Genomic DNA, 14199 nt, shown 5'->3' with positions numbered 1-14199 from the left:
AAAATTACCAGGGTTGGTTGTAAGCTTGATTTCGAAAAGGCGTTTAATAATGTGAATTGGAATTTTTTAAATGATGTTTTGTTCAAAATGGGGTTTGGTGGTGTTTGAAGGGATTGGATTAGAAATTGTTTAACATTCTCAAAGTTCTCGGTTCTTGTCAATGGATCGTCTTTCGATTACTTCGGTAGTGAAAAGGGACTTCGTCAAGGAGACCCCCTTCTCCTTTTCTCTTTATTATTGTTGGTGAAGTTTTCAGTTGTATATTGAACAAAGCACAAGAACAAGATCAAATCTCGGGTTTTTTCGTCATGGAGGGGTGAACAAAAATAAATCACTTACAATTTGCCTATGATACAATCATTTTTCTTGATGCTAAGAGAGAACAAGTTGATGCCCTTCGTTACCTTCTTCTTTGTTTGAGTTAACTTAGGGTTTGAAGATAAATTTCTCCAAAAGTAGCTTATTTTGAGTCGTGGTCGATGAGGAAGTTGAAAATTATGCTAACATGCTAGGATGCAAGTTTGCGAGTTTTCCTAGCATATATCTTGGCCTCCCTTTGGGAGATAAGGTAGGAGGCACTCAAAAATGGGAAAAAACACTTGAAATTTTTGGAAAAGGAGTTATTTCTTGGAATGGAAAAACAATAGAAAGAGGAGGTAAGTTAACTCTTATCAAAAGCGTTTTAGCTAGCCTACCCATTTATTATCTCTTTATTTTTCTTGCGCCTTGCTCCATAACTGAGAAAATTGATAGAATTGTGAAAAATTTCTTATGGGATGATGAAAATAGTAAAATAATTCACACTATTGATTGGAAATTGTCTTCAAAACCAAAAGAAAAAGGTGGTCCTTGGTATAAGAAGACCTAAGCAAGTGAACTCGGCTTTGCTAAAAAAATTGTGGTGGCGCTTTGGCATAGAGAAAGAAGCGTTTTGGAGGAAGATCATAGTTGAAAAATTTGGTGAAACATTTACCGGTTGGGAAACTCTCCAACCCAAAGGATCGAAAGGCGGTAGCTTGTGGTTTAATATATACAAAGAGCTTGAAGATTTCAATAAAAACATTAGATTCAAGATTGGAGCGGGTAAGGAAACTAAATTTTGGGAAGATTCTTGGCTTTGTGAAGGAAGATTGTGCTATATGTTTCATTTGGCTTATGAAGCTTCAAGGACCAAGGAGTTTGTGGTGGCTAGTATGTATGAAGTTAGGGAATATGGTGTAAGGTGGGCTTTTATGTCTAGGCAAAGATACTCTCAAACCATTGCAAGTGAAGTGTTATCTATATCAAATCTTCTCTCTTTCATCTCTATTCAAGAAGGGGTTACGGATACCCGAATTTGGGTTGGTAGTGAACATGGTCAATATACGGTTAAGGATGGAATTAAAGACAACGACGATCAAGGTGAGCGGATTATCCAATCAATGTTATATGGAGTAATGAGTACCGTCACAAGATCAATTCTTTTCTTTGGTTTCTCTCTCATGATCGGGTAATGACGGCGGATAAACTTTTAAGAAGAGGTATGGATGTCTCTAGTGTTTGTCGTTTTTGTGAGGAAGACGACGAATCGAGTTCGCATTTGTTCTATGGTTGTTGGAGAACCCGGAGAATATGGGATTACTTCGTTGAAGGGTGCCACTTTGGATGGTCATACGACCCTAATATTATTGTATCTATCAAGACTTGGAAGTTTAATTGGGGAGACGAAAGACTTAGCCGCATATGGAATAACATCCCGGTTGCAATTTGGTGGTGTATATGGAAAGAACGAAATGCAAGAACCTTTGATAACAAAAAGAAAACTTTCTCAAGTCTCATTAGAGATATCAAATTACGAGCATTTTTTTGGGCCGAATCAAATACAAGAATGTAAGGGCTTACGACAAATATTGTGATTTCTCTATGGGGTTCATTATACCGGCCTCCGTAATTTGTGTTTTTTATTTGAGTAGCCGAATCCCCTTTCGGTTTCCCTTTTTGTTTGGTTGTAATCATTGGGTTAAGGCACCCTTCTTAATTGCCTTTTTTCAATGAAGTTTCTATTTGTACAATCAAAAAAATAAATAATGAGTTTGTTATCGAATGGCAAGTATAACCAAGTGTCGGGTAAGATCCCTACTTCAAAAGCAGTACAAGATGGTGATGATTATGGTCGACTGCGCAAAATCCGTAGAACCTCGTGCAGTATCACAAACCTCCCCAATAACTGTCTAAATCATATATTTTAAGTGCTTAGAAACTAGAGGCGAATCGTAAAAAGACTGGAGGCGATCGTAATTCCTTCGGATTAACTTGTCGCCAATGGCTTCATATACAAAACAACAATCATGAATCCTTGTGGTATTTGAGGAGTTAGCATTGGTCATGAAACCATTGTTATTTGTAAGTCGCTGACTCGATTCCAAAACATTAAATATCTTGGTCTCAGTGGTCGTCTTAAGATTACCGATTTTGTTACATCAATGTCGCAATTCTTTGGATCCAAAGTTCAATATCTTCGCTTAGAATACTGTGGGTATTCAGATATCGAATTGTCTTCAATATTTTCTTGGTTCCCTTGTCTGACGTGTATAATATTCAGATCTTGCTATATTACTGATAAGGGTTTAGAGACCCTGGCATTGGCAGAATGTTGTTCATCCTTGAAAAAAGTTAAACTCCGGGGTTGTGACATAATTACTGATTCAGGATTAAGTTCTCTCTTACAGAAAAGTCGTGAACTGAGTTCACTTTCTATTAGTTTCTGCAGCAAAATAACTAGTATTGGCTTTCTTGAGTGTCCAAAGACCTTAATCAAGAAACCTGTTTTGAGGCATACAAAGTTATCAGCCGAATATGCCTCAAATCATTTTGAGTATGCCTCAAAATAGGTTTCTTAATCAAACTTAAAGCAATCGGGTGCAAAAAATTTAAAGCTAGTGGAGGTGGGCTTGACGATCGAATTCTCGCAGATAGTTTTGGCAAGGCTGGAGAAGGATGGATTGATACTGAGGAAGTTGTGAATATTTCAAAAGGTTGTCCTTTATTAAAGAAACTCATCCTAACAAGGTGCGACAACATAGGGCTGGAAGGATGGGAAGCAATCGGTCGGAACTGCAAGAATTTGGAAATCCTTAGCGTGCGGGGTGCAGAAAGTTATGTGATCTAGGGTTGCAGGCTTTGTGTAACAGGTGTAACAAGCTCTCCAAATTATCGATAGACACTGAGACTAGTTGTAGCAGCTCAGCTCTTGATCTTTTCAGGCGCCAAAAACCTCGATGTCAAGTTCTTTCTTCTTTAGCGTTGGAAATTTGATAACCAGATGTGATGTGTCATCTTAATGATATGTTATTATGTCTGGTACGGAGAAAGATAAAACTGAAGAATAGTTTTTTACAATTCCTGTTATTGTGTCATCAATACGGTGCAAACTTTTTTTTCAGTAATGCTATTTGTTCTTACAGTTCCATATACGCGCGCAAGCACCAAAACAAGTGGATACCTGATGAACTACAACTCATTGCTTAGCCAAATCCTCTCAAAATACCATGTGACTTAAACAATTAACTGGTTTCAATGCGAAAACCAGCCTTCCCAAACATACCTAAACCCGATTCTAAAAATTTTGGGCTAAATTTGATCTGCAGGTAAATCTCGGTATTTTTCCTAAAATCTGCTTAATTTCATTGCATTGTTAGATACATTGAAGATTTTATGTTCCAAATTTAACAGTTGTTAGCCAAGCCATGTTCCATATGTGTTTGACGGATCTAAGCTCACCTATTGGAGCAGCATATGCCAATTGTCCATACTGATGGCAGTGAAATCATTTCTGGAGAAATATTTTGTTAGCTTTCCACTGTGACAATCCCTTTGCTCTAGCTAAATTAATCTCACTAAGCCAATTTGGAGCCGTTTGATTTTGTGTAAGGTATATGCAGCAGTATATCACATGACCTCAGTAGACCTATATGTGGAACGAAAGCATTCGTAAAATTTACCAGTAATTTTTTTTTTTGCGCTAAATCACATGAATTTTTATTGAAATCAATATCAAAATTACATCAAAGTTAGGAACGGGAAACTTTAAAAACAAAAATACATCATCTAAACTTAAGCCCACAAATTGAAGCCCGCTACTACAATTTTAACAAAACCTATAATAGTCCACATTGGGCATTTCAATTCTGATTAGAGATGGAGGTCTTCCTGTGTAAATTTTCCTTTCACCTGGTGTTACAGATGCTCTTCTCTTTACCACACTATCAGCTGAAAGATTTAATTCCCTGTAACAATGATAGTATCTGATTTGTGGTAGTTTACACATTGCATTTCTCCACCTTCTTCTATGAACCATGGTACTTATCCCTGAGCAAATTCATTGACTATTATTTTTGATTCAGAGACAATTGTAATATTCAGTTTTCCCCACATTATTGCCAGCTCCATAACACACACAGCTGCATATATCTCATCCATATAATTTGAAATAATACCTATACCTCCAGCAAGAGTACCAAGTACCTGAAAATAATAATCTCTGACCACAACTCCAAATCCTGCAGCTCCAAGATTTCATAAGAAAGAGCCATCACAGTAGAACATTGTAAAACCAAGATCCGAAGGAAACCATTAACAGTTTTTGATTTTTTGAAATCTGGAAGTCCTGAGACCCAAGTTAAAGACTGCAATGATCTCAAGATCATAATTTGGATTCCATTTATTTCCTGTAATCCTCAAAACCCACTTCATGTATTAATTTCATAACTCTTCTCTTAAAACATTGTAAGTTAGGTTTGATTTCTTCAAAAAAAACTTCTTATTTTTATGGAACCACAATTCCTTTAGGATAATACAGGATGTAGTAAGCAAAACTTTCTTAACTAAAGAGATCTTATTTTTAGCACACTTCAATACATCTTCAAAAATATTAGGTAGAGTAAATTGAAATAATGAGCAAATCCATCTCCAAATAACTATACTAAAACTGCATTCCCACAACAGATGATTCATACTATCCTGTGCTTCCTCATAAATGCAGCATCTAGAGACAATTTCATATCTCTTACTTACCACTATTGAATCATCTAGATAGACACCCTGAATAAGTTTCTAGACATTACTAGACACTCTGGGGGTGAATAATAGAAATCTAGATATACATGGGCCAATGCAGATTATTCTCCCTGATCTGAGTCTATTAATAGTTGCAGGAACTGAGAATGAACCTTGTAAATCTCCAATCCATATAATTCATCTTTACCTTCTACAACTGTTCGCATGATGGTAGATTGAAGTATTTGTTGAATTTCTGCAGGTAAGGACCACATACCATCAACCAAAATATCTGAAACTTTTAACAGAAAATTCTTGTTTACATACGGTGTAAATCCAATTTTTTCAATCAAAGGTCCATCTCCAACCCAAGTGTCAAACCACACAGAAATACATTGTCCATCACCTATATTCCACCTTATATATTTTTTAAGTGATACCGAAGCCTATTTTAAGCCTGGCCATATAGAAGATAGCTGCCAATTTGTACTCCATTGCCCATTTTTGTTCTGATATTTAGCATTGGAGAATTTTTCCAAGTCATCTTCCGAGTTATGTATTTTCCTCATCATCTTCATGAGAAAGGCTTTGTTTATAATCTCTAATCTTTGAATTCCCAAACCCCCTTCACTGTAAGGGGTACAAACTTTTCCAGGAAAATGTAGTGTACTTCCTTGTTTTACTGTCTCCTGACCAAATAAAATTTCTTATAATCCTTTCACAGATTTTGATTATTGAAGCTGGACATTTATATACTGCCATGTTATGCATTGGAATACTGCAACACATAGATTTAAACAAAACTAGTCTTTCTTGAAAGGAAAAAAGTTTTCCTTTCCATGTAGCTAACTTTTTCTGCATCATTTCCACCATTGGACATACAATAGTAACCTTCACTTTACCAGATGTAAGAATCACTTCAAGGTATTTATCAAGGAAATCACTTATCTTCATTTGCATAATATTTTTAATTAAAATTTTTCTCTAATCGGAAGTACCATTTATGAATAATTTGCTTTTATTTCTGTTAATAATCTGACCTGAGCTTCTTTGATAATCTTCTTTGATAACCTGAAAAGAATCATAAGATTCTATTTTTCTCCATTACAAAAAATGAATACATCATCTGCAAAAAATTAGTGTATAGGGTTATACGTTTACTTACTACCATTGCTTTGATTTGGCCTTCATTAATTGACTGAGTGAGCCTTCTGCTTATAGCTTCTTCCATTAACACAAATAAAAGTGGATATAAGGGATCACCCTGCCTTAAACCTCTCCCAACAGAAAAAAAACCACAAGGACCTTCATTCACAATAACTAATATTTTGAATTAAAATAAAATATGTAACCACTCACACCAATTATCTGAGAAACCAAATTTTTTTAGAACCTGAAATAAGAAATTCTAACTTACATAATCATAATCCTGAGATATATCAAGCTTAAGTCCCACATTTCCACACATTCCTTTATTCTTCATTTAACATTGCACTGAAATTGAAGAAAAAGCTCGTAAAGTATGAATGGTATGATCAGAGGGAAAGTTAACACAAAAATTAAAGTGATTCGGTCAGTTGACCTACGTTCATTATGAAACCCCGTAGGGGTGAATTATATTATATGATCTCAATACTCAGAGAGATGGTTTTATGATTACATGAATATTCCTATTTATATGATAATAGGATATGAAAACTGTAAATCCTAAACCCAGATAACAAACTTGACTAGGTAAAACTTATCTATCTAGAATAGAGGATTTCCTAGCTAGATTACATGAATGCTATAACGACCTGGTCTCTTATATCTTCTCTTGATTCAAAACCACCTCGATCTCCTCGGTGGGTAGGATACACGACCTATATTCCAATAAAAGCAATGAGTACGAAGATCTTTTTTTTTTTGAGAATTTTGAGAATTTTTTGAACTAAGTTTTGGACTGATCCTTACACAGTCTCTCTCCTCAACTAAGACGATTTGAAACAAACCCCCAGTGTACGTTCTACCAGTAATGTATTGAACATCGTCAAAGTTCGGAATCGGCATGGATACTCTTATATATTACTTCAAAAACAAATCGATTTTCCTAATATTCTTATTTATTTATTTTATTTATTTTTTCAAGCATGATAATACTCTTATTACTTCAAAAACAAATTGATTTTCCTAAAATTTGTATATTTGTTGGAATTGCCGAAGGACATGCCATGGTATGAGTTGAGCCTTCTCTCATTGGCTCAAATCATTCCATGTTAGACAGACCCTTAACTAAACTGGGCCATGAAATAACATTTAATTATATAATAACCCTAAAATGCAAACCGTTTCCCTATATAATTGAACCCCTTGGACTCCTCTTACCTCGGTTGCAATCTATATCCACAACCCTATTGCGAGGGGGAAAATACAGTTTAGTCCAAAAATCAGTCCAAATGAACGGTTTAGTCTAGTCAGAGTCGACTAGGTACAAATTAGTCCAAATATATGGAAAGTACAATAATAACCCTCATTTACAATTTAGTCCAAATATTTGCATCTTAGTCCAAAATGACTCATGATGATGTCAGCATTTTTAAATAATATATAAATGATTAAAAAACAATTTATCTTTTCAAACCGCTCGTCCAAAATTCACAAACTTTATATATTCGGAAATCTCTTTTCGAGATCTACGAAAAGAGTACCCATATGACAAAATAATTTTCACTTTTTAATTTTTTTAATTCACACTAGTGTATAATTATGTACACATGGATAACAATACAAAAAATTCAACATTCATGATATCTAGACTGCCACTCCAATATGCACATATAGACAAAAATATCAACCACGCCAAGTTCTTATTGTATAATGGACGGATTTGCATTGGATGATTTAATAGTTAACCTGCATCCAGGAAAAAACATTAAAACATAAGAAACCACAACTTGAAGAAACCACCAACAACCACATAAGAAACAAAGGAAAGAAAACGATCAAAATAAAAATTTGGGCGATTATTAACTTAAATAGACACAATCCATTTGGACCTAACTGCACAAAATTAATAAGGCCTCATACGATCCCACTACAGTGATTTATGGCACTTTACCGAAAAAGAGATTATTAAATGAACTAGATTCCAATTTAACGTATCCATCACTAATGTTAATGAATCATTAGAATTCATGAGACTAGACAAGATGCACCAATTTGTATACACAACTAGAATCTTGTACCTTAAGCACCAATAATAGCAACATAAACACTACCACATGCTTATAGCCCCAAAGTTTCCCTGACAAATCAGTGACATGCTGCAAACCAAAGTGAGACATTCTAGGGTTCAATAAAACTTCCATAACACAAGTAATATAATATCAACGGAAAAAAGGAACCATAACTTTGAAAACATGCATAAAGCCAATCATTCACAACCAAACACAAACCTATTTTTCACAGGAATGACACAGGTGCACCAATATGTACACCATGGGAAACCTACTTTTTCATGCAACAGATGCACCAATATGTACATCCCTGCTAAACATGCACAAAATAATCACTCGTAACCATCCACAAACCTACTTTGTCATGGAAAATACACATGTCCACCAATATGTACACCACTACAAAACATGCATAAAAATGATCATTCATAACCACACACAAACATACTTTTACTTGGCAATTCCAAGGGTGCACCAATATGTACACCCATGCAAAACATGTATAAAACCTAATTTTTCAGTTAAGATATCCTAATGCACAAAATCCTATTATCATCTAAGACCAATATTAAGGTGGGCATCAAAAAAGGAACAAGTATACAATTAGACCAAATACCTTTCATAGTATTGCAACATCTTGGGTTGAAAGCATAACAGCATGAAGCGAGGACCCATCTTTATCATCTTTAACCTTCATTCCCCCTGCAATTGGAAGAAAGAAAAATGTTGAGAATTTGAGACATATATATTTCCTAATGATCTATTGCCTACACAATCATTTGATCCCATCCACATCAAAAGGTTTTAACATATGAGATAAGTAAAAGATAAACATAAAAACAAGGCTCTAATATTCACGGGTGAACAAATATCTCATAATAACAACATAAAACAACTACATGCATAGCACTGAAAACTACTAGGATAAACAAGCAAAATTGTGAGATAATTATCTAAAAAAAATTCATACCAGAAATAAGAATCATAGTTTCCCTTCCTAACAAATCTGTCACATGTTGCAAATCAGATTGATACCTATTATGGACCAATACAGGTGTACAACTATGTGCACATTAAAAATTAACATGTGTTCAACATTCATGGGTATTAACAACCAACATGTGTATAATTATGTACGCATTAAGAATCAACATATATGTACAACTATGTCTACAATCACAATTCAAAAACAAGATGTGCACTAAATGGAAACAAAACCATAACCTTACAAAGTCGTTTTTTCAATACGTGCACCAGTAAATATCTATGCAACATAAGCTTATGAAATCAATCTTTTCCCTGTGTGCACCAATTTGTACTTCCAAATTACTTATGCAAGAATAAACTTATGGAGTTATTTTTTCACATGTGCACCAGATTGTACACCCTGGTTATAGTTTTGCAATAATTACTTAGTGATTGTTTAGAACCATTTCGCTCTATGCTACATTGATATTCAAGCATTCCAATCATCCTTGAAAGAATGCACACACTATAATGATCCATAGTAGTTGAAAGCAATGGATGATATACCTCTTTGATACTGAACTAAATGAAAGAGAAACCTCATGGCTCTCCTCACTTTGGACCACGAGTGTGCCACAAAAAATCTTCCGACTCGATCCTTTGATGGAGAAAACATCTTGATCAAGACCGAACTATAGTTATGAATACAAATTCAGCGACTATTAGTACTAGTATAATGGAAGAGAGGGAGGGAGGGAGTGGCACATACTCGGTTATTCTTTGATCAAGATTATCGATGTATAGCCTTCTTTCAATGAACCCTATCTGGACACGATGAGCAGTAATGATGAGAGGCAAACTGTAAGAAGCAATAATGATCAATAGTCATGATCCAATTTTCCCATTCACCTGAAAGTAATCAGTATAATTATGACTATAAGTTTTTTAGCATGACAACTCTTGGTAATGGTAACCATCATTTGTTGTTAATAATGAGTACTGACGATGACATTATAACAACTATGTACATGTTAACAATAAACAGGTGTACAACTATGTACACAGTGATAATAAACATGTGTATAATTATATACACATTAATATTCATCATGTGTACAACTATATACACATACACGACACACATCAACGACTTCTAATTTGGGTAAATTGGAATGTGATAATGCTAATGATGTTGAAATCTGGCTTGTTTTTATATAATTATGTACCGTTTATCAACAAACAAACCAAAAAATCAAAAATGCAGAATAAAAGAAACAAGCGGAAAAATGAAGAACCTTAACCAATACCTTTTGAATGTTTCGTTTTGTGTCTCGAGAAAGAATTCCTGATAGTGCAGGGGTCATCAGAGTAGTGGAATCGTAGATGCTTTACAGATCTTGCAACCTTATAGAGATAATGAATATATAGAGTGTTTAATGATCACCCTATTTATGGGAGCATAAGCTTATGGAGTCTTTATTTTCACAACTGTACTAGTTTGTACAGGCACATATCATGTGGTCACTGTAGTAGTGTGTACACAAACCGGTAAAGACTAAAGACTATGGAGTGTACAAATGGTACATTCAAGTTGGTGGCTTATTATGACTATACTAAAATTTCCACTCAAAACTTTCACCTATAGTCTTTAAAAAAAAAAGGTTAACAAATAGACAAGTATTCCATTTCACTGATCAGTTCTAAATCTATATATAGCAAATAGACACTCATAATTGTCACACTATATCCAGTCATTCTATTGTCCTAACCAGATTCTTAAAAATCAAAACCGGTAACCACACTACAATAGCTTTAAGATTACCCAAATCTTGCAACAGCAACTCGCACATGCTTTCTGGCTAATAAATTAATGAAATCCATTCCATAAAAATATACACAGAAATGCAGAACATGGGGTTCATATACGTCAACATAAAAAATTAAAAAGGCATATTGGGGGTCATATACTTGCATAAAAAAATTACTCCCATGCACAATTGGATATATATCATTCCCATGTGAAAAAAACATGAAGTGGAAGTTACGAATTTCATACGAGCTAAGCAATTGAGACTAAATTTTATTTATATTGTCAGTCCAAGTACCAATTTAAATATCCAAGTAATATCTCAGTGAGTAAATATCCACATAAAAGAGATGACTAAATGAGACCAACAGTACCAAGATTCCGCTTGAAATCTGCGGTCAATAGAAGTGCGGAAACGCTCATATTCACCTTCCAGTGGAGATAAGCACCACTATTTTGGAAAATATGTTTATAGAGGTTTAAAGAATGTTAACAAATAAAACCATATACAAGAGAGGAAATAAAAAATAACTTACCATGTGTGTGTTGCAGAGAAGAAACGCCATAAAACAAAACGATACAATCACCCAGCTCTTTTGCAAGTCCCACCAAGGAGATGATGAAACTTGTGTATTCTATCCTATTATCCCAACTCCATTTGCCTCTTCTAAAGCACTCAACGGATCAAAGGGTCCATTTATTTCATTTAAGAGTAGTACGTCGGGTAAAGTTTCATAAAATACCAACACATCCATGATAGAACTTATGAGGCATACCCTTTTGAATGGATGACTAGAAGGCCTTTTTACTCTCTTTGTTTGATTTGGTTATCCCTTTCGCTTCTATTCTGGTAAAGAAAATCATTGCAAACTATGTTTGTTGCTTCAGTCCATCCGAATTATGATTAAATTTAATTTACAGTGGAGGTCAAAACTTTGAGATATATATACACAGAAATGAATCCGATTATAAGAAACTATAAACATATATGAACGCATTACGAACCTAATATTAAGTGTTTAATTGTTGAAAAAACAGAAAATGAACAATCAAGTGTAAAGACTCATCGTAGATACATCTTATGTCATCTATTGTTTTGTTTGATTCCTATAGTTTCCTTCTCAAACAACTCAATTCCTACGACAACAAGTGAACTGAAGTTTTCACAACAAATGCTAATCCGACAAGCAACAATTAATGAAATGATCATATAAGCACATGAAAATCCTAAAGAAATAAAAAAAATAAGATTAATGAAATCTAAAAGCAGAAAAAGTGGAAAATAAACATTTCCCGTGAAATTGTTGTCAAAATTTGTCAAACTTTTTATCCCAATACAGCTATTAAAATGAGATGATTATAGATCTAAACTCTAATGATAAACCCGATACGAAATTCAAACTGAAATCAAAGTAATTAGGTTTCTGAAAACGCATTTTTTTTCCGAAATCAATTTCGAATTCGATAAATTAACATTTTCATCAAATTAAATAATAAGAACAGACTGAACTTATCTGTTATGTCGCTTTGTTTGATAAACTCTTCGAAATAATTTTCATCTCATAAACCTTTCCCCTCAATTTAAACTTCAAAGAAATACACTGATGATGATGATTTAGGTTTTTAAGTAGAATCGAATTACGAATGTGCTTGTTTGATTCTCAGAATTTTGTTTGAAGACTGAAATTTCATTCGGACGTTATCGAGCGGAGAAGATTAGGTTTCAGGAATTTTTCTTCTTTTGGGAGATGTTTCGAAAATGGAAATGAAGAAAAACTGAACTCCCACTCTCGTACCTACTGATATGGGTATTTTTGTCATCAGAAAAAACCATTTTGGACTGAATCGTTCTTAAAAGGACTAACCCGTACCAGATTTTACAAATTTGGATCTCCTAGTACTAGGCTTGAGGGGAAAGAACTAGAGTGTCCGAAGCCCAACAACTTTGGGATTAAATGTTAATTTGTACTATTGCGGGAGAAGAAGAAGCCAAAGGTATTCATTACGCTTTTATACTTTCGTATTTCATTAACTGTCTACATTTGTTTGGGCATCCTTTGGTTGTATTTCAAATTGAATACACCATGCAATAATGAGTTTGTTATCGAATGGAAAGTATAACCAAGGGTCGGGTAAGATCCCTACTTCAAAAGCAGTACAAGATGGTGATGATGGCTATCGTCGACCGCGCAAAATCCGTAGAACCTCATGCAGTATCACAAACCTCCCCAATGACTGTCTAAATCTCATATTTAAGTTCTTAGAAACTAGAGGCGATCGGACAAAAACTAGAGACGATCGAAATTCCTTCGGATTAACTTGTCGCCAATGGCTTCATATCCAAAACAACAATCAGGAATCCTTGTGGTATTTGTGGAGTTGTGTGGAATATCCAAGAATTAGTCACGAAATCTTTCCCATGGTTCTTTGTGAATTGCTGACTCGTTTCCAAAACATCAAAAATCTGGGTCTGAGCGGTCGTCCTAAGATAACCGACTTTGTTACGTCAAAGCCACCGTTCTCTGGATCCAAAGTTCAATATCTTTGCTTGGATTACTGCTACGAGTATTCAGATATCGAGTTGTCTATTTTGTTTTCTTGGTTGCCTCGTTTGACATATATAAGTTTATCACGTTCTTGTATAACTGATAAGTGTTTAGAGGCACTAGCAGAATGTTGTTCATCGTTAAAGAAGGTTGAACTCCCATGGTGTGACTCGATTACTGATTCAGGAATAAGTTTTCTCTTACAAAACTGTGGAGAACTGGCTTCACTTTGTATTAGCTTCTGCAGCAAAATAACTGGCATTGGCTTTCTTGGGTGTCCAAAAACCTTAACAAAACTTGAAGCAATCGGGTGCAAATTTAAACCAGAGGGGAAAAAAGCAATTGTAAATGGAGGTGGGATGAATCATCTAATTCTATCAGCTGGGTTCGGCATGGCTGGAGGAGGATGTATTGATACTGAAGCAGTTATGACGATTTCATAAGGTTGTCCTTTAGCAGCGATGCTCTTGATCTTTTCAGGCGCGAAAAACTTCAATGTAATATCGATTCCTGGTTGGCTTTGAATTACAATGATATGTTAAATTCACTCGGTAGGTTCTTGTGTTTGTGTGCACAATTTTTTTTTTTGACTTCCCTATTCTAAATTTGTAATATCTAAATCAAATTCTTA

General features: G+C 34.7%; 1 protein-coding gene across 1 annotated transcript; it reads left to right on the top strand.

The window, feature by feature from the left end:
• The first annotated feature begins 13114 nt into the window (after nucleotides 1–13114).
• On the top strand, nucleotides 13115–14011 carry LOC113280442 (F-box/LRR-repeat protein 12-like). Its single transcript, XM_026529062.1, has one exon. The coding sequence runs from the start codon at nucleotides 13115–13117 to the stop codon at nucleotides 14009–14011; it is 897 nt and encodes a 298-aa protein (XP_026384847.1).
• Nucleotides 14012–14199: the final 188 nt, after the last annotated feature.

The sequence above is a fragment of the Papaver somniferum genome, chromosome 5 (assembly GCF_003573695.1).
Source record: "Papaver somniferum cultivar HN1 chromosome 5, ASM357369v1, whole genome shotgun sequence".
Taxonomy (NCBI): domain Eukaryota; kingdom Viridiplantae; phylum Streptophyta; class Magnoliopsida; order Ranunculales; family Papaveraceae; genus Papaver; species Papaver somniferum.
Note: the sequence above shows the minus strand (reverse complement) of the source record. Positions and strands in the feature narration are given on the sequence as shown.